Source organism: Pristis pectinata, chromosome 16 (assembly GCF_009764475.1).
Source record: "Pristis pectinata isolate sPriPec2 chromosome 16, sPriPec2.1.pri, whole genome shotgun sequence".
Taxonomy (NCBI): Eukaryota; Metazoa; Chordata; class Chondrichthyes; order Rhinopristiformes; family Pristidae; genus Pristis; species Pristis pectinata.
In genome coordinates, this window is record NC_067420.1 from 27,578,758 (window position 1) to 27,601,137 (window position 22,380).

Below are 22,380 nucleotides of genomic sequence, written 5' to 3' on the forward strand. Positions count from 1 at the left end.
AAGGGGGGGAACATTGATCCTTGGGGGTTCCAGGTGATGATGATATCAGCACAAGCAAAGAAGCCCCTTTTAAAAGGTGCTATGATCAGAGTGCTTCATTGATTACTGCAAGGACAGGCACACTGAGTTGAATGACAGACAAAAGACAGGTGAGTGGTATACTACAAAGGGGCATGAGAGGGAAGAATTCACCATAGTCACAGTGAATGCAATTTGTGGCCTTAGTAAGGATTGTTACAGCACCATGACAAGGTAAAGATACATGCCTTGAGAGATTGAAGTGTGGAGTTGTGTGCATCATCAACATAGATTTAGTTGGCTGTAATTTGTTCAAAATCTCGAGATGTCTTCAATTCTGATGGCTGGGACTTTTGTGTAAAATGCTTGCTGATTTATTGAAGCTCCAAGTATAGTGCAGTGTTCCATATCTAACATGAATGTTGAGGATCAGCCTAAATCCCTTACATAAACAGTCCCACTCCAGCCACATCACAATATGTAAACGTCCCGTGAATGACTAAGTTTTTCTTCCATTGGCGTAATCAGAAGACTATTACAGCATTGAATCACTTGATGTGAAGGTGTGTATGAAAATTCACTGCTTAACTTGCTTTACGACTTCTCTTTTGCTGGAATGATACTTGAAATAGTACCCTAGCTGTACACTCTATTCCACTCAATATAACTTTAATCATAGTGAGGAATTCAAAATATTCATTTCCTGCTGGTATTCTGCCTTCCTTTCTCTGCATTACTTCTGTGTTTCAGCAATCAGAACTTAAAATAATGCTCAAATGATGTGGTCTGACAAGAACATGAAAGAGCTTCTTTATAATAGCTTGAGAGTCAATTGATTTGATAACACTGTTAGCTTAGTTGATTACTGCTTTGCAGTGATTATGGTTCTAAATACCACCGTACCCAGACGTTGAAAACCGAAGACAAAATGATGGGCCTGATGTAACCAAATTATGCACAAGATTTTCTGCTTTCTATGCTGCAGGAGCAGGGGAAAATAAAGTTTTCCACAAACAACATGCCCGAGTTGAAGAGTAGAGATGTGGAGATGAAGTTTTCCTTGTAACCTTTGGGTGACACTGAGTATTCCCTGCAGGAGGTTGAACAGCAGGCATCAAGTCCATGATTGTTAGATTGGAACTACAAAGCTATTGATTGATGGGCCAAACAGTCTTTCATTATTTTACTATTGCATTTATTAACAAGATGATTCTATGTCCAAGCTAACATTTAAAGCTTCAGCTGGCAGTAAGGAACTTTGTGGTAGCTGAATGAGATTATGTTCCACATCTCTTCAGATTTCTAACATATACAGTTTTACGCTTCTGCATTAAAAAGTTTTTTTTTTGACTATATTTCTCCGGGGTCAAAGAGAAAAGTGGAAGATGTCAGAAAAGCAACGAGCAAACTCCAGTACTGTTCATATTGAACCACATAATGATTCAAATTGTTTTTGTGGGTTTTGACATTTCTACTGGCAGTCTTCATTCCATTGTTGGCATCAAGTGAATTAGTGGTGAAGAAATACTGAGGGTTATGGTTTAGATTTATTTATGCCACTATAAAGAACTTTGCATTTGACAACTCTGGTTGTTCATTATGTTTTCTTGCTTCCTTAATACTGTGGGCAGGGTGGAGGCAAACTTAAAATTTATCAGTAGGCTAAAGATCCAGTTGATAATTTCCAGCCAACATTTGAGAAAGTGAAAATTTCCCCACTGCCTTATGTTCAACTTCTCCCTGGTTCTATAATAGGGGTGAAACAGTCTGGTGTAGAGCCATGTAAAGCATAAAGGACCAGCACTGGATTAGTTAAAGCTGGGGTAGGATGATCATGCATGAAGGAAAGACCACCAGCAATAAGTGAAACAAGTGCATCAGCAAAGAGGAACAGTCCTATACTTGCACCTTAAGTAATGATTAAAAAAAGTGCATTTTGGAAAACTTTACCTCATTCAAACCTGACAAAATGCAAGTACACTGCTGAAAATTAAGAGTATCTGCCAAATCATGGATGGAAATACAATAAAAAATTGAGTTTTGAAGGGATCAATCTGGTCAGCGGCTCAGACTGTACAGCACTGAACGATATCAGCAGCAACAATGTACACTGGTTCAGTGTCATAGACGACCATTCTCATTTTTCCTTCATAAATCTTCTCAACTTCAATCCCCTGAATGTGAACACAAGAAATCAGAGCAGCAGTGGGCTAAGCAATTCCTTTAAAATGCTCTTCCATTCACTAAGATTAAGGCTGATCTTTGGTTTCGACTCCCCTTTCCTACTCAATTCTCAGCATCTTCAAATCCCCTATGGCCCAGAAAGAGATCTCAACATGGAACATATTTATTGACTCAGCACCTATTGCCCTCCATTATCTAAATCAAGAAACAATTATTCATTGAAGAGCCTGACAGCAGGTTTCTGTCAGCTTTATAACTTCAAGGATATCTATCACAACTTAACACTATACTCGTACATAATCTTTAGCTGTGCACTTCCAAGGATCACTCCACTAGCCTGATCAATCATTTCACTTAACTAAGCACAAACCAGGATTCAAAGATCTTCCTGATTCGTACAACTCAACTACCCACTGGATAAACAACTAACCCTTGGGTGGGGCTTGAATCAATTTAAGAATAAAAAAATTAATAATAAAAAAAACACCGTTGGTAAGACAAGTATCTCTTACTACATGTTCTTCCACTTCCTTTATTACCATTATATTTTACTTACACTTGGTAGAGTATGGGATCTGTCTGGTATATTAGTCAATACACAAGCCTCTGCATCAGCTACAAGGTTTCTAGTGATTTTGAAATCCAAGCTTTCCATTTTTAATTGCCAGAGAGGTGCAAACGTGAATAACATTAGAAGCTGCTTTCCATTACCACCATGCTCATTTGATTTCTCAGTGTTATTGATACCTTCACATTGTAATATGGACATCAAGGTTTCTTTTGCCATTAGTAAAGCTTTTGTTGCTGTCTTTACTTCCTTAAAATGTTAAGGACCATTAAGGCACAGCGCTTCACAGTTAGAATTGACCACCCTAAGTTGTCTATTGTGCACTTTTTTTCCTCCTTTGTATAAAATTTAATTTTTAGGAGTACCAATGTTATCCAAAGAGATCCTTTTCATTGTTTTTTTTTTCCTGGATTATATTCTGTCTTTCACCTTTTCCAGTTTAGAGATAAAACTGCTATGAATTTTGCATTCCAGTATCACCTGGTATAAGGGTAGAAGCGATATACAATTTTATTCAATTAAATGCTGCCATTCTGCTTCAAAGTATTTTCAGTGTGTGTCATGTGTCTAACAGTCACAAGACAAAAAGTGGAATTTCATGACTGATCTAAATAAAGCCCAATATTTCTATATGATATGATACACTGATGGCTATTTGCCATTGCTTCCTAAAGAAACCATAAGGTTCCCAGCCAATGCACAATTTAATAATATATTTACTATTCTTCTTGAAAAAAAATACAAGAGGGGCCAGGAAATAATTTGGCATATACTTATTTTGTAATGGTAGCCAAGCAGCATATTATATCCTTGCTGTATTATGTGACATGACTTTAAGCAGAAATCACTGGAGCAGGCAATGGTCAGAAGTGGTGTGGTCTTTAGCAGATGGTTTGCAAGAATCCTCAGTAAGCCTGGAGGTGTATATATTCAAGTTAACCCTTTGAGGACTGCATTAGCATTTCTGCAAAATTCCTTCAAAAAGGTGATTCACATTTTAGGTTATTCAGAAATATATTAATTGCCATCTTTAACATTGTTTCAACTACATTTCATAATAGATTTACAATTTTTTTCAAAACTTTCTTTAAACTGAAAATATACAAATTACACAATTAATTTAGAAAGTCGCGTCCTCAAAGGATTAAATACATTTGATAAACAGGTTTTAGGGCAGTTTTCCCATTCAGCTTCCCATACCTGAGAAGTTTATACTTGGACACAAAGGCTTTAGTGCACTCCGGGTGTGAGCACTTGTAGGGCCTCTCTCCTGTGTGAGAGTATGAATGGACTTTAAGTTTGTCAACACTGCTGAAGAATGCTCCGCAGATCAGGCACTCAAGGGTTCTCCTTGGCTTTGATTCCTTCCCTTTCCATTTGGCTTCTAAAACCTTCTGCGTATCTTCCTTCTGTTTTGTTATTGTGATTTGACTTAGGTCATCAGTGGCAACAGCTGCCATTGCAGCCTTATTGGCCAAGTCCCTAGAAAAATGGGGCTTTACCCACCTTCTCGCTACCAAGTGTATTTCCTGTGTTTTCAGTCTGTGTATTATGATCACTTCCAGTTGATAGATACCTGTTGCATCCAGAGTTTAAGGCTGCTTCAGCAATATGGGAGCAGTTTAGAATTTTTAGGCCTAAAAGTCAAATTAAATACAAAGATTAACATTTCTAAACAGCACGAAAATCATTTTATTTAGCTTCATTTATTAACCGTTTGAGCTAGCAATGACCAACAATACCAGATATTCAGGATCCCATTTTCATGAACAGATCATCTGACATGGGTAAATTTATACAAAACCTAAATTTCTTTTTAATAACTGAAAATGGCACAATACTAATACTACATATGTATACCATACTCTAAAAGCCATCTTCACTTAACACACATTTATCAAGGTTTGGACCAGTAATACAGTACTTTGACCCAAAATTCTAAACATCAGTTATTTGTGATGAGCAAAACCCTGGCAGGTCAGAGGGCAAATGCGTTGTCCCTCAGAGGAGAATAAGCACAAAACCAGTCAAATTGATCCGATGTTCCTCAATTCAGATTATCACTCTTTGACAGCAATAGTGGGAAAATCTTGATTATTGCTGGCTATATAATTTTGCTGAGAGATTAAAACATGAACCTTCTGGAAGCAACAACCAAAAAAGTGGAAAAATGCAACACACAAGTGTATACAATTAATCCTAGTGGCAAGGTCACAGATTCTACTACCGGAAACATCCGTTGTTTTATCCTTCAATATTACTTCACAGAAGCAAAATGCAAAATAATGAACAAAAGTCAACAAACCGCTTTCTCTTGATAAGCACCTTAGAAAACTCTGGAACTCAATCTTGACCTTATAAATCTAGGTGTGTACTGGGGGAAAATGTTGCTTTCAGAATTGATACTTTTCAAATGAGTGAACGAAAGAGTCTACCTTGCAATTCAAATATCAGGATGTTCCACTGAAATCTTTGTTAACATTCCTCCCTCATGCAACACAAGTCACGTGCTGTACACAAAATACCCATCTACAAAATGAAAGTCATTGTACTTCGAAGGCCTTTACTGTACACATAGTACGTTAAGGTGTTTTATACATGACAGTTACTGAAATACATGTAAGATTAGAAAAGGAAATTCAAATCTTGCCTTACTTTTTGAATGTGATGTAGAAATAAGAGGTTACTTGAGGTGTATTTGAGATAATTACTAATTCCACTGGTTCATAAATCAGTGATTGGAAGATCCAGGAATGGTGCCATGGAAAACATTTATGCAGCAGGTAGTTATGATGTAGAACACATTGATTCAAAGTGTAGTGGATGCAGATTGAATTGTTGCGTCTGAAAAGGAATTGGATAAATTTCTAAAAACTATTTACAGGGCAATGAAAAAGTTGGAGACTGAATGACTTGCCTTACAAAGAGTCAGCACAGATTCAGTGAACCAAAAGACTGTCCTTTTTGCTTAAAACAATGTCATGAATCAATTTTTTTGTCATGTAAAATTATTGTCAGTATCGTCATGAAATTGGTTGGTAAACAATTCTATAGTTGATGGGAATGCAAGGTGAGGAAAATTCTTCTTCAAAGAGGTAATGGGTGGCCTGAAGGCTGCTGTCTAAAATGGTAATGGGGCCGAAAGCCTAACCACAGCTTACAAATTCTAGATGGGCACTAAAATAGGCATCTTAGAAGGCTAAAATAGAGTTGGGACGTGGGATTAACCTATACACCTCCTTTATGAACCAGCATCAATATAATGGGACTAATAGAGATTTATGATGCTATAAGGAGACTATAAAGTTATGACAATATCCCGTATTGGGCTGAGAGTAAAGGCTTGCTTTCTCATAAATCCATGTCTGACACAACACCTCTTCATTGATCTGTTAATGCTGCAAATATTATCAGTTCACCACAGGGTTATTCATTCTGCTTTTACTGAAATACTGGCTGATATTTTCTTATCGAGTTTAGCATGCTTTCTGTTGGTTTTAGTAAAGAATTTCACAGGCACCCTTCCCTCGTGATGAGAACATTATAAAATTAAGTATTAACGTTGTAGCACACAAGTATACTGTCAGTCCATTAGAGTTAAAGACAACTAGGAGAGCAGCCATTACAGTGTCGTAATAATCATATGCAGGTCACCACGAACTTGCTCATGGGCACACTGAACCATTGTTGTGATACTAAACTGATCTGCTAACAGTTGGAGTCAAGGTATGCAAATTAGTGACATCAGTTGAATGTGAATAAAACATTTGCAGGTTTCAAGCTCCAACCAAAAAGGCATTCGTTAATTTTTTTTAATTCCAAAATCATGTCTAAAGAGGATGTGCCAATACAGGATGTGGTTGCATCCCTTTAAAACTATCAGAGTTAATTAAACAGTGCACGAGTTCACGTAGACATCAAGAAACTTCACATTCTGGAAATGTTCACACCTACAGAACTCTCCCATTTCTTTATTTAAAAAGCTTGCCAGACACAAATTAAATGTTAAATGTGGCAGTTTCAAATAGAGTAATACAGCATGGAAATAGGTCCTTCAGCTCAGATATTATCAGAGGATCTACTGAGCCAGCATGTTCAAAATTCTGCTGCTTTATCAGGACAAGAACATTACACAATATAGGTTTATGTTTCTTTCAGCAGACAATGAAATAACTTTAATCTTGATATTATTCTAAATGAGACCAGACATCAGAACCCTGAACTGGTTTAATTAGCTGTAATGCTGTATAAGTTGTATATGTACACATACAAGAGCAGTTGTGGGGAGTGGCAGAAGGGATACAAAATGTTTTGCAAGTGAAAGAGACAATTCAGGTACAGTTGAATGTAAATTAGCCTAACTGCACATTGTTTACAAAGTTTCAGCTCAGTTTCCTAACAACTCTGAACTCACAACATTCTTGACTTTCCCTCCCATCTCCCCTTCAGGTGTTGTCATCAACAGATTCATCCGCAACCTCCCTTTCCTCTACAAGACTTTTTCCACAAGCCAATTACATGGCCATCTTTCCCTGAACCCCTTAACTTACTCCAATCAGATTTCTGTCCTGCCACAGGATTGGGGGAGGGAAGAATCACAACTGTCCTCTATTCAAGATTCGAGGGACAGGATAAACTCTTCCACTTCACCCCTTAACTTATCTGTGTCTTTGGCTTGGCTAGCCATATCACCCTTCTCTAATGTCTGGCTTAACTAAAGGCAAATAGATTATTGCTTGCAATGGCTTCTCATCCACTCCTACACTAGACGTTAAGGATCTTCCAAGAATAGGTACCTTAATCCCTATTGACCTCGCATACATACATCCCCTTGGAAACGTCATTAAAATACTGTTATTGGCAGAATCTCTGATGGCGACACGGAGACATACAGGAGTGAGATAGATAGGTTGGTTGAGTGCTGTTGCAACAACAACCTCGCACTGAACATCAGCAAGACCAAAGCATTGATTGTGGACTTCTGGAAGGGGATGTCAGGAGAACACACACCAGTCCTCATTGAGGGGTCAGCAGTGGAAAGGGTAAGCAGCTTCAAATTCCTGGGCATCAACATCTCAGAGGATCTATCCTGGGCTCAACACATTGATGCAATCACAAAGGCACACCAGCAGCTCTACTTCTATGGAGGATATTTGGTATGTCACCAAAGTCTCTTGCAAATTTCTACAGATGTACGGTGGAGAGCATTCTGACTGGTTGCATCACTGCCTGGTATGGGGACTCTAATGTGCAGGATCAAAAGAGGGTTGTAGACTCAGCCAGCTCCATCATGGGCACAACCCTCCCCACCATCGAGGGCATCTTCAAAAGGCAGTGCTTCAAGGTGCCGCCATCCATCATTAAGGACCCTCACCATCCAGGGCATGCCCTCTTCACGTTACTACCATTGGGGGAGGAGGTACAGGAGCCCGAAGACCCACACTCACAGCTTCTTCCCCTCCACCATCAGATTTTAAATGGTCCACAAACACTACCTTGTTATTCCTCTTTTGCATTATCTTTTAGGAGCAAGTTATGGTAATTTTATGTTTTGCACTGTACTGATGACGCAAAATAACAAACTTCACGACATACGTGATAACAAACCTGATTCTGATTATTACAATTGACCATTCTATTGTTTTCTCTGTATCCTAATTTGCATCAAGTCCTGTTCACCCAGTGCCCTTGCAGTGTTGTGTTCAGTTATATCTCCATTATAAAATTCTCTTGTTTTTAAGTCCATCCATTACTTCACTCATTTCTTTCTTTGATCTAATGCAGCCCTCTGCTCTCCTTCAGCCCTGGCTTATTGTATTACACTTATTTTAAATGTTTCACTACTCTTAGGATACCTTAGCCAAAGCTTTAGGATTTCTTCTTTACCCCTTTCCTCCTCTAGTTCACTCCTTAGCACCCAGCTGTTCAATCAAACTTTTGGTCATCGTCTCCAAAAGCCCCAAATACAACAGACTGACTAATTTTGTAATGCTCCAATGAATGAAGGACTATGGCACATTTTATTATATTAAAAGGCACTGCATGAATCCAAGTAGGATTTTTAAATTGTACTAATCTGGCCTCTTCCCTTGGTAAAAAGTAAATATCAGAGCTGGGAATCATATCAGATGAGAAGAATATCCAGCTGAGAGTCGTCAAATAAATTGGCCTAGGTTAGATGACTAGGTGACTATGATCACAGGAAGATGCTGAGAACCACAGCTGTACCATTTCCAATGTAGTGGTGCAAAAATAATGTTACAGGCTGCTAGTGAGCTGCGCAACAATTTTAACATGGTAACTAATAATAGAATTCTTCATTTATATTCAATGCTTAGCGGAAATGGGTAATCGTGATATGACCTGATCTAAATATTGGCAGTTTGCTGGGTCTTCTAAATTACATGGTTACATTTGTAGTTGATATTCTGGAGGCAAACCACAGAAATCTAATCCATCCTTTGGCAGTAAGAAAGTAACTGCGGTAAACATCTGCTGCTAGATCACCCACCATTCCCTGCCAGTCGGGAAAAGGGATCTGGGATTGTAAAGCCCTTGCAAAAAATGGTGAGAGATCAATACATCAATAAAGTAGAAAGATGCATGGGGATGAAAGTAGGTTTTGCAAACCCAAGACAATGAATCATGCTTGAAAAGGCTTGCGTGCCTACAATAGAACTCTAAGTCTCCAGGAAAAACCACCAGAGAGCATACAATTACCATTTCCCAAAACTAAACTGGAGAAACTAAAAGCACTTCACTTATTTGCATTTTCTAAATTTACATGAGTCTCTGATCATCTGCCTCAAGGTCTTAAATTTTATTAATAACAGATCACAAATAAAGTTCCCAGATTAACACATCCTTTTATCTGGTGCAATATTTCTTGGCCCGGCTAGCAATCATTCACAATCCACCATGCTGGATTCCATTGTGTTTTGTTACTTCATGATACACGTCAGCCGTGGCTCAGTTGGCAGTTCTCTCGTCCCAGTCGAGAAGGTTGTAGGTTCACAATCCAGTGTTTTGAGCACAAAATTCAGTCACATACTCCACAGCAACACTGAGGGGCATGCTGCAATGTTGGAAGTGCCAACTTTAGGATAAGATATTTAATCAGAGGCCCTGACTGCCCCCTTGAGCAAATGCAAGCAATCCCATAGCACTTTTCCAAAGTAGGATTGTTCTTCGCTGAGCCCTGGCCAATATTTATCCCCGAACTAATATCACTAGAAGCAGATTATTTGATTATCACATTTTTCATGACAACTTGCCATGCACAAACTAACTGCCATATTTCCTACAACTGTGCCTGCATTTCAAAGATTTATTTGCAAGTGTGAAGTGGTTTAGGGATGTCATGAGAACATGAAAGGTGCTGTAAAAAATTAAAAGCTTTCCCTTTTCATTTTGGTCCTGAGCTCTTACTCGAGTATGGGAGCAAAATGTTTGGTCAATGAGTCACTGACAGCTGTTGTGGTTAAAAAGGAATATTTCAAGTCATATCTGCAGTGGTCATGCCTTTGATGACTGCATATAGAATACAGCACTATATCAGGCTATTATGGTGCCTTATCCAAGAATGTTTTTTCCAAGGATATGTTACATACGATCGTTGAGGAGAGTGTAGTAGTCTGAAAGTGGTGATGGTTCTACATTGACCACCATCCTCACCGTAGCTGAATCTGTGCCTTTAAATGCAAAGCCTCCACTGTAGATGAATATGTTCTTAAGCTCATAAAATATTGTTAGGATAAATGACAGTGAGAGGATAACGGTAAAACTTACAGCATGGAGGCGTCATGAAGTGGAGGGACAGTGGTTCAAATTCACCCCTGCAAAATTATCCCGATCTCAGTCATAACTCTGTGGTAAATATTTAACCTGCACTTGGTATCTACCCAAAAAGGCAGAGAATATTGGGCAGGCCACAGCTCTACACTTCTGAACAACCACTGATAACTGGAATCAGTAGAGACCTGGGAGGCAATTGCACACCTTCTCTCTGTCACAGGAGATGCCTGGCCCAACGAAACCTGCACAGGGTAAAACACAGAGATTTCAATCTGCCTCGCACAAAGTAATTAAACATCTAACACTCAATACCCAATTTCACTTGGTTTATGCTTTCAATTCCTTTTTAATGGTGTGGAAGAAATAAACAACATTCTCAAAATGAAGACACTCAATAAACCAAAAAAACATCACCCCTCAACGGAAGTAACAACAGGATTTCTACTTTCTCAGCTGAAAAGCAGATTGATAATAGCAGTGGTGCCATTCACTAGCAATGGCATCGCCAGAGTAAGGCAGCTCTAAGGGGCAAATGTTCATTGTTGTACGTACATCTACCAATCCATGTGTGTCTTACTGGCAGACTTATACCATCTAAAGTCCCATAGACAAACTACTGGGATGCTCGAATTCTAGGATGTCATGAGGAGGTCATAACACTATTAACCATTAACTTCATCTTGTTCAATTCCACCATGTACTCTATAAAGAACATCTAGAACAGTAACAGATTTACCTTTGGCATGACTTGCTCCACATATGCATTAGTCTCTTCCAGTTCTATACAAGCAATCCCTTTTCAGCCAGTTCCAACAATTCTTGTTGGAGGAGACCAGAAAGTGTTGCTGCACATCTTTACTGACCTGTACAGAAAACAAGCCCAATTAGAAACATCAAATTAATTTCAGTAAGCAGCATTGTTTAGTGAACAAAAGCAGCTATAGCTCGAATGACACTGTCTTGACTATACAGCTATAATTCAAAGTTTTTATGAGCCCCTATTATCAAGTAATATTTCTAGCCTGGAAATACCTTTTTAAAAAAAACACTTGCCAAATGGTCTCCATTCTAGCAAAGGATTCAGGTCACCAAGACTAAATTAATTAATTTCAAGTATGACCATCTGTAAAGCATGACCTCTGATGTTATTCAGTAAACTTTCTTTAAATGCAAGGATAATCACCAGTTACCAAGATCTAGAACTTCTTTGTATGGAAGCTCATTAGATTAGGTATAAACAGATCCTACTGTAGCATTCAAAGGGGAACTGAGTTAGCATCTTAAAAGGAAAGAATTTTCAGGGCTATGGATTAGGGGCAGGGGAGTACGACTTGGATTGTTCATGTAAGAGTCGTATGGACTTGACAAGACGAGTGATTTTCTTCCGTGCAGTGATCAGTGATTTTGTTACCCTGACTGATCAACAGAGTATTCACAAAATGGAACAAAATTAGATTACTGTTAATAGCTCGTCAAGCTACAAAATTAACAAGAATACTGTGTGGTATGGTTAACAACAGGCAGCATTTCATAGGAACAATTTGATTCAAAATCATTAATGGACACACTGGGTTGAATCTCGCCAGCATTCAGCTACTCCTAGCCAGGACCAACTAAGTGACGCATGCTAAATGGAGGCCACTGGTGGAGCACGAACATGTTGGGATTCCTCAGCATCTTATTGGGAAATCTGCCCCGGCAAGCCCACACCAGCTAAACCTGGCAGGGATCAGATCTCCAGTTCATCTGAACAGGATCCCACACACAGAAATTAAGGCAAGCCCAGTTTTTATTTTACTTTTGCTAATTAACAATTTAATTGAAACATATTTAATCTATTAAAATAGTTTTAATAGGTTTTCAATGTCTGAGCATAACAGCTATCTGAAAATTCTTACATAATTAGTCAGGGGGTGAAGCTCTGCCCCAAGCCTCACCCTCGGTCAATGGCCATTCAGGCATCCAGGATCAGAACCTCAGCTGTGCACCAGGCGAGGCCTTGTTGCTACACGACTCTGTGGACGAGGGGCACAGACAGTGGGTCCCACTCATCTGTATGGGATAGAACAAATATGGGGAAGAGGAAAGTGATGGGGGCAGAGTTGAACTGAATACTATTTGTCCCACTGCCATCACGAGGCATTCGAAATTACTCCAAAAATTTGCAGGATGCATTCAAGCTGCTTTCTAATGTTACTTTTGTACACACACCAATAAACTGCCGCTTACTAGTGGTTTTAATTTATGATGAGGTAATTAATGGATTATAATGGAACTCAAAAGAGCAGAAATTTGTTAATAATGGAGTGTCAAGTTAAGAAGATTTGACTGCATTATTCTTCTTTTACAAATATACATATTCAGTATTATTAACAAGAGGTATCACTGTTCAATGATGTGAATCAATGGATAAAATTTATCAAGTCATTTGGTATTTTAGCTAACCACTTTTGAAACCATTTTGGTCAATAAGAGTTAGCATCAAGGAAGTCAACCAGTTATAAAAAGTAAAGCAAAATTTAAAATTTTACACACAAAATATAAAGTTTTCTATTTGCGAACCAAATTTTAAAAAGCATTTCACTGCACATTTGGCTTGAAGATTTTTTAACAAGTCATTTCCTAACGTTGTGCTAAGTACACAGAGTATATTTCCTATTACTGTTAATTGTACATTTTCTCCACTAGGTGGTAGAAAGACTGAACAGATGCAACAAGGATAAAATTTATTTCACGAAAGACCTCAGCTCACCTGTAATAGACACCACTAGACGCACAGTAGTTTTAAACATACAAGACATGAAATCAAGTTAAAGTACATCTGCATCTGACCACCTGCTCATTCCCAATTTTATCACTCCAATATCAGTGATCATGCTTTGGTTAACCTATGCCCCAAGCTCAGAAATTCCCTTCCTCAATCCTCCATCTCTACTTTCTCCTTCAATTTCGTATTTTAAAACCACCTTTATGGGCAAGCTTTAGCAACTCAATTAATATCACATATCGCTCAATGTTAAACTTTGCATAACATTTCTGTGAAAAAACTTGGCACATTTACTATGGGAAAGGCATTATATAAATACAAGATCCTCTTTTAAATAACTATACACATACATCCAGAATTGTATCACATATAACACCTGGTTTGCAGCCAATAATACAATGCAACAGCTGTGAGAGGCAGAGAGATTTCGGTCATAGTATATTTTGTTGTATCTGCACAATATGTTGCACATTATATACTCAGCAACAGAATTGGTAAAGTCATTTGAAAATTAGTCTGTTACATTGTATTTGCATATCATATAGATGTGTAGTTGAAAAGCAAAGCACGCATAGCAAAATGTGCAGCACTTTACAGATACCCACTTGTGTACAACTGGTGATCATTGTACCATAGCAAGAGTGTGGTACATTTGACCCAGATTTCCCTGTAGTAAGGAAAACGATTGATGTGCACCATCATTACTCCATGAAGAAACTTCAGAATATCGCCAATAAGCTGTACAAACAAAAATCTCAAGGATGTTGTCAAAGTTTCAGCATGACTTCCTCAGCAGGACTGTCTACAGCTTTCTTCAATGCAATCAATTGAAATTACTTGGGCTGATGTGAATTTTTACTGTCTACAAAGTAAATCAAAGCAGAAACATCCTGAAAACCTTACACTATTAAATGCAGTCCAAGTGAGATTTTAATGGCAAAGTAATAGTTACAGCTCAGCATAGCTATTTGCTCTCCAAAGTGTATGTAATATATCTAAAAAAATTACATTTTTTTATTTTGACATATGATATTTCACCTATTTTAACAGTAGATTATCATCTTTACTTAGCACTTCAGTGTTCTGCATAATATTCAAAATGAATAATTGTTTCCTGTTGGAAAAGGGGAAGCATGTGTGACAGATCACCATACCCTTGTGGAGAACTTTATTTCTGAGGTCAACAGCGAACACCCTTCGTAGCCCTGACACAAATTCTAAGCCATCAAATACAGTACTACAACATGTATGTATGCTGCAGAATAGTGCAAGATGTTTTAAGAGTATGCTTTCTAAATATCAGACCCATTACCACAATTTGTTAATAGCATAGCATTAGGAAGTATTGCATAATTTTAGCTTTCTAAATAAAAACCAATGTGTCTCTCCAAGAAATAAGTAGTACTTTGAATTGTAAGATTTTTACAGTAAGAATCTGGAGCAAAGATGATCTTCCTAGGCAGTCGCTTATGGTCAAGGAGACTTGCTTCCACTCCAATTTACAGTGAAAGATGCCACTGCGTCAATTCTTTAACATAGGGGGAGGGTGGGCATTGCACCCCAGCTACCACACAGACTTACGCCAGTGGCAAGGAGGTCCAAGATTTTACCATGCACACAGTGGTAGAGTTTCTTCCAAAATCCCCACAATGTCACAACAGATAGAGGATTATGTGGTTGGGGGGTGGGGTGGGTGCAGGTATTATGAGGATAAAGACCTTGAATCAGGGATGTGGGGGAGTGTGTGTGTGTGTGTGTGTGTGTGTGTGTGTGTGTGTGTGTGTGTGTGTGTGTGTGTGTGTGTGTGTCGGGGGGGGGGGCCGTGGGTTGAAGAAGAAATGGGTTGGTGTGAAGGGGGTGGGGGGGGGGGCGGTTATGCAAATGATTGGGATGTGACCTGAAGACACATTACTTTGATAGAAAACGATCACTACCCAGAAAAAGGCAAACTCTTTAGACTTTTTGGTAGTCAGCAAGTCAAATCAGTTAATGGCAAAGCAGGTCTTAAATCTCAGTTGAAAATCTGGTTCAGTGGTATATATGCTTGTACCATTCATTGGTTTGTAAGTATGGTACAAAGCCAGCTGCCTTTTGTGCATTAGTGCCTCATGCACACAGAAGTCCAGAGGATGACTTTAGCATACCATCATTTGCTCCAAGCTGAAAATGGACAGCCTTGTGAAGACTGCTTTCTTTTCTTCCCCCACCACAAGTCATTATGGAAATATTGTCATTCAAGTCATTCAAATGTAACAATGAAATGTGGCATCTTTGTTTGTTCATGTGGACATTCATGATCTCAAATGGAACAATTTGAACAGCACAGAAAATACAATGTTCTGAACAATGTTCCATTGCAATCCATCAACATCAAAAGGTTATCATCTCATTCATTTATTAGAGGCATTTGTTCATTCAGAAGGTATTCTGAAGGTAGCATGTCTATTGAGACAAAATTATACTTCAGATGTAGTGTAATGACATTAAAGCACTGTGGATTTTCAAAGGAATGTGGTACTGCTCACACATCCACACACAGCTGTTTTGAGAGGTAGAACACATGACAGTTTAATATTTGCATGACTGTTTATCAGTATTACTGATTCAGAACTAAATCTCCAAAGTGTTATCTTCTTGCTACTGCTCCAGTATTCATAATAGGCAACAAAAAAAAAGGCAACATTTCCTAAACTGTAGAATGTTCTGCTTTTATGATTATAAATTGGACCACAATCCACAACTGAAAATAAAACTTTTGGGGTAACTAGAAGACCACAGGCCATTTACAGAAAGGTTTTAGGCCAGAAATACTGTTTACCCAGTCAATTAATAGCATAGATATGTGATCAGTCACTTAAATATCTCATGAGGGGCCCTTCTGAATGTTGCTCTAGCTGTTTATTGCACTAACTGTACTTTTCTACAGTACACTAATACACCCAAGGAACTACAACTCTTCATTTGGACTAAAAAGCTCTTGAACACTTGATCAGACACCAAAGTTATCATGCTTTTCCTTCTTAACACTTTAGATACCTTGCATTTTCTCAGCCTCACTGATATTGTAGCTAAATTGAAAGCATAATTATCCTGGATTTAGTAAAATGTTATTGTAGCTACCAAGGAGATATGGAACAATTGTAAATACAGAATATGACAACCTGTCAAAAAGTTAAATGTCCCAGCTCCAATATTAAAACGGTGTCAAATAATGAAAGTATTTTCAATGGGCCACTTTCAAATGACAATTTGTAGTGTGGCAAAAAACCCTTAAAAGAAATGGCAAAAGGTTGAGAGCAAAGGTTTTACATGTTCTGGAAGAGTGAATGCGATTGCTTTTAAGACCATCATACTTCAGAACGTTTAGGCTGCATATTAGTTATTTGATATGATTGAATTACTTTACCAATACTTATTCACTATCCATATCTATCCACAACAGCCAAAACTTAACCAGATGAATTCTCAACAATCACAGAACAATTAGTCACCTTTTATCTTTAAATATTTACTTTAAGTGAGTTCATTGAAATATTGACAGAGGTCACCGAAACAAGTAAATTACACTTGAATCCACCATCATCAAGCAGTAGTTTTTAGACTAACAAATCCACGTAGTTAGACACACACAAAGTTCTTATTGCTTTGGCACTGGGTCAAAGACACAAGTTTCAAAACAAATTGTAGGAATAAAAACTTTGAACTCATCTCAAGTCAACACAACTCTTCCAGATTTTCAGTAATTCTCCCCCCCCCCAACCGAATTCCTTCCACCCCTCTATCAACCCCATATTTTCCTTAAATCCGTTGAGTTAATGGTCAGTCAAGTTGACGTTTGATTATTTCAACTGCATGTAGTGATCTGAAGAGGATGGGGCTGGAACTATTTCCTAAACTCATTACTTTCAAGTTCTTCCCTTATATTCTCTGGTGTGAATATACTGGAATCCCGGCCTTTCTTTGGAAAAAGGTGTTCATTACTTTGACTGTGATGAAAGTTTGACACTATATTATACTGATGTAAGACATCAACAAAACCTTTTTAATATGCCTATAATCTGTGAAACACGAGTCACAAGAAAATATGTGCCACTATATACCAAGGTACGTTGACTAGATGGAGTACAGGTTTACAGTGAGTGCCTTTAAAGTGCAAGTTAATTATTGGCCTTCCATTTTGCTGAGTAAGATTAATTTCTGTCATGCTGTTTGAACCTTCTACCACACAATCAGTTTCCACTTCCACAAACCATGAACAAATTCTTAGAAATGAAACCTAACTGACCTAATACACCATACACGCTCTTCAACTGAAGTTATCTACTCTAAATGCCTTGAATCAAGCCATTCAAAAAGAGACTGCAGTCGTCTCAAAACCTAGAAGTGAATTCACTAAAAAGGTACACAGATCCTATCCCAATAACCTGGCAATATTTTCAAGTTGTGTTACACTTGTAAAATTTTGCATTCTTTAGGTCAGCCATTAACACAGCACAGACAACTATCCATATCTCGCACACACACAAATTGCAAAGAAATTCAATTGCATCAACAGTTTACTGCCTCCCTTAATCCAGATAAAAATCACATGAAGTTGGATGAGCAAACCAAAGACAGGAAATGATTACATAATTGAAATCAGAACTCCTTATGCTGCAGCAGCAACATCACTTCCTGCAAGAAGTCTAAAATTCCTCCAAAGATGCAAGGAACTGATTTTAAACAGGAACATCGATGAGGAACAAAGGGCTCATCTCCAGCAAACACATCTACTTATAGTTACATAAAAGTCCTTATGCACAAACTACAAACAAAAAATATTGTGTTTTTTTCAATGACGTTAGGAAGCAACTTCCATTCTGCTTTGGCATCTAATCAAATTATGATTTCCAATCCTTTCAAGTTGTGAACTTTTCCTAATGCAAATCCTGTTTCCGAGCAATCCCACATACCTGTTGATATAATATCAACTCCAATCTCTGGGAATGCATGGGTCACAGATTAGTTGCTCTAAAATTTTTGTTTACAGAAATACTGCAAAAAAATATCCAACATATTCCTTTCGTACCCAGTTCATACACAAATGTTGTCACTGGAGATGTGACAAATTGAAGGTTTGTATAACCCTGAAAGGGGAGTATTTATAAAAGTGAAATTGTGTGTTTATTCATCTCACCAAAACCAACATTTTAAAAAGGGTAGAGAAACCAAGGAACCCATAACAGCACAAAATAAGTGTAACAGTACAGATTCAGATTTGTAGGAGTAAGGTTCCTGTTCATCATATGGCAAGTTACATTAGTTCTAATTTTGACAAATCACAAGGAGGTGAAAAATTGTTATTCTGGTATACCAATTCTTGCCAAAGGCAATAGAGTAAAATGGCCTGGACAGAATCCAGAACAAAGGCCCTCAAGCCATGCAAACAGTCAAGTCAATAGCAACCAAGAACTTGATCTGGCACATAATAAGCTAAAACAGGCAGTACCCAATGGCTCAAAGGTAAAATGAAAAAGATGCAACCTAAACAGGACAAAGGATGTAACCTTTAGAGTAGTTTAATTGTTAATTAGTAGTTCAATTTAGGCTAGAGGAATTACTTTGTCTTTCAGAGTGCATCCAATGCACATTGAAACAAATGGCTGCCTCGTTGAAGTGTGATAATCTGATTGAAATTCTGCTAATGAAATATGAACCAACTTATTGTTATTTTAGCTAAGAATCCATACTAAAAAAGTGGCACATCCACAAACAAGGTCAAGAACCTGGCCTACAAAAAAAAACTATATCACGGAGAAGGATAAATCCAGATGTTAAAGGATAACATCTGTAAAGCCACAATGAATTATACAAAACTCTGAAAGATGTTTGGTCCCATCTTGTTAGCAACAATGAGCCTGAGGTATGTCAAAAATTGCTACAGTTAAAGCAGTGATCATGCCAACATTTAAGGAGGCAGGTTGGCAAAGGAAAGTAGAATAAAACTAAAACATGGGTACATTGTAGACACATGGGATTATGCCTACATTGTGTAGAAGATAAATGCTGATGTGGCTGGTTGGGTCAATCCGATTCTAAACGCCTGTTTAATTTTGAAAATGAATCTTGACCCTACAGGATTGCTCAGCAGTCTCGCTAGCACAGAAAAGGTGAATTTAGTACGCTTAAAAGTTCCAACTTTTTTTTTAATTTGTGAAAACAAGTAAGATTGCCAATGTTTAAGTGTTTCCAAAAAGCTTACATTGAGACACAAATACAGAATGCATTTATAACCAAATATTTTCACTTTATTTTGAAAATGAACAAAATTAAAGCAAGCTGAAGTTATACCAGCGTGTGGTTAATTATGCAAATTCACCATATCCTTTGTTAAATAATCTAACTCTGAAAACTTAAGGCACTTCAGAGGGCAAGTTTATATTTAAATAGCACTTCAGTATATTCCTACAACATCTTGTTACCAATGTTATTCTCTTATATGTAATCAATCACCATTGTGATATAGCTAATATGTGACAACCACCATGCAGAAATCCCTCATTACAATGAAAGATGACTAAGTGCACAGTTTTATTTTTGTTGTTTCTGCTGCCCTGGAAGAGGTTGACATGACACTGGGAGAATGCCCAACTAAAAGATTAAAGCCCATTTTAAATTTTCATTTTGAGATGAGATTCCTGAGAATATTGTACCTTCTCTATGAAGTTAAGTTCAGACAAGCTATTAAAAAGGGAATAAAAGGTGAATGGGAAATCTTAAAAAAGGCTAATTTAGTTCCTTTTTCGCAAATCTGTCACCTTGAACCAGCATTGCATCACAGAAAAAATAAAAATACAGAAACAGAACCCTTCTTCCTACACAGCATCGATGTTTTTGTGTCCTCCATCCTGCAAAATTTCAATGTCATTTTATGTGCGAGAAAAGAACTTTATAGATCCAAGTTATCACTTTACAGTTAATGAAGTTTTGGTGAGCACGTAATGAGGCAATGCTTCATTCTATTCTAGTTATCAACACAATGGTGAACACAAAAAACACCGTTTGGATGGCTATGGGAAAGGAACAATGTAATCAAGCTGATACAATTACCAAAGCAGCTATTGATGTCGGTGTTTCTATCAGAAACATGTAAACCACTGGGTTCACTTGATGCACAGCTCTGGTACCCCAAGTCTAGCATATTTTAATTCAAAAATATCAGAAAGGGGTTTAGTGCCACAAGAACTTGGTTTACTATGAAAGGAGCCAAAGAACAGTGCCAACAGAAGTTTGCAAAAACATTGGTGACAGAAGGGAAAACCGAACACCTATAAAGGAGTTTCTCCAAGCCTGAGCCATCTTCTCCTGAGAATTAGTAATGGGGGCTAGAGCAGCAGATAGCCAACGTGAGAACTGCACATCTTTCTACAGATGGGGCAGCAAGTGGCTGAAGGGGTGAGATGAAAGTCTGTGTGCTGGTTTGCTCCTTCAGCAAGGTTTCTGTATGTTTGATGTAGGACTCTAGGTTCTCAATGCCATCCATATGTTCGTTCTCCACTTTTGTTTGGAAATGACCAGAGATTCCTAGGAGTCATTGGAGATGTTGCATTTCTTCAAGGAAGCTTTGAAGAGGTGCACTTTTTTTTTTGAAAATTATCAAACTGCAGGTGCTAGAAACCAGAATTCAAAACAGAAAATGTTGGAAACATTCAGCAGGGTCATTGCAATTCCCCACCCACTCTGACCTGTCCGTGGTTTCCACATGCCCAAAACAAGCATGTGAACAGCACCTCACCTTCCATCGAGGTATATTTCACCATTTCCAACTTGATGTCGGATTCTATGACTTCAGGTAATGTGCTCCCTGTCTGTATCACACCCAGCAATTTCTGTTGTAAGCCATCTGTCTCTAACTTTACTCTATCCATTCACACGACCCAGCCTGCTGGACAAGTCTGACTGCATTTTGCACCTTTTCACACCCCTCTGCCTGTCTTCTCTCTCTAACTGACCTCATCTTATAATTTTTTGTTCCATTTCTTTTGTTCTAAGCATCTCCATTAACCCTTGGGCTGGTTGGCTTATACAATTTATCTCCATAGCAACCCTGGTCTCAGCCTATGAATGCTATGCCCTTTGTCCTATTCATTCCTTCCCCATCTTCTCTGCAATGTGTTTTCTCTCTATCCCCATGTAACAAAGGGTCTTCAACCCAAAACGTTAACTTGTATTTCATTTTCCACAGGTGCTGTCTGACCTGCCGAGTGCTTCCAGCACTTTTTCTATCGTAGAATCTTTTCCTTTACCCACCTGATAATCTCTTCCCATAACAAAGCTCCAAAGACCTGTTTCCATAGTTTCAGGCACGCAAATGACATGGCCTGCCCTAAGTAGCTGATTGAGTGTAGCTAGGGCTTCACCTGTTGAGAATGTTAACTTAGGAGAGGACAACAAATGTTGATTCACTCGCCTATCCAGTGAACTTGGAAGACTTTGCAGAGATAGCACAAGTGGTATTTTTCCAGTGTCGTGAGGCAAACGTTCAAGCTAGTCCAGGTCTCAGAAGCATACGTGGAGGGCAGGGATTATTGTTGTCCAGTATAAACCCTGCTACAAACACTAAATGAGGTAAATAGATCTTCATTACCAGAAATCTTAAGGAATGGTGGATAAAGACAGGTCACAGATCAGCCTTATCCCAGTGCATCAAAAAAGAGCATCAATTTGCTGTTCCTTGGTATGTTCTTACAAATGCAAAATCCAGTTTCCCAACTGAGACTGATTCTTCCCACATTGTCACAGTTTATGCCAAGCTAGAATGTACAATTACATGTAATTTAAGAATTCTTGATATGTTTCTTTTTAAACTTATTGCATGAAAAGGCCTTCCTGTGATCTTTGTGCTTTGCCACTCTGGAAAGATAGTTTTTATTTTAAAAAAAGGCACAAAGAGAGGTTAAAGAATGATGAGTAACACAAGTTGTGCTTTAGCACTGATTTATAATGTTTAAAGAATAATATCTAATTATATACAACATACTACAAAAGACCATTCAATGCCTATTATATC

At 38.1% G+C, this 22,380-nt stretch overlaps 1 protein-coding gene across 5 annotated transcripts in view; it reads right to left on the bottom strand.

The window, feature by feature from the left end:
- The window catches only part of plagl2 (pleiomorphic adenoma gene-like 2), a 91,939-nt gene that overhangs the window by 17,647 nt on the left and 51,912 nt on the right, over positions 1-22,380 (bottom strand). Inside the window, exons 2-5 of one of the 5 annotated variants that reach the window (XM_052031542.1) lie at positions 12,502-12,616; positions 11,301-11,427; positions 10,559-10,806; positions 3,971-4,407 (exon numbers count right to left, since the gene is read on the bottom strand). In XM_052031542.1, coding sequence (XP_051887502.1) covers positions 3,971-4,230 — 260 coding nt within the window. In that variant the 5' untranslated portion in view covers positions 4,231-4,407; positions 10,559-10,806; positions 11,301-11,427; positions 12,502-12,616. Of the gene's footprint in view, positions 1-3,970; positions 4,408-10,459; positions 10,807-11,300; positions 11,428-12,501; positions 12,617-22,380 lie in introns of those variants that run through there. The other 4 variants (XM_052031543.1, XM_052031540.1, XM_052031541.1 and 1 more) reach the window with 4 other exon arrangements.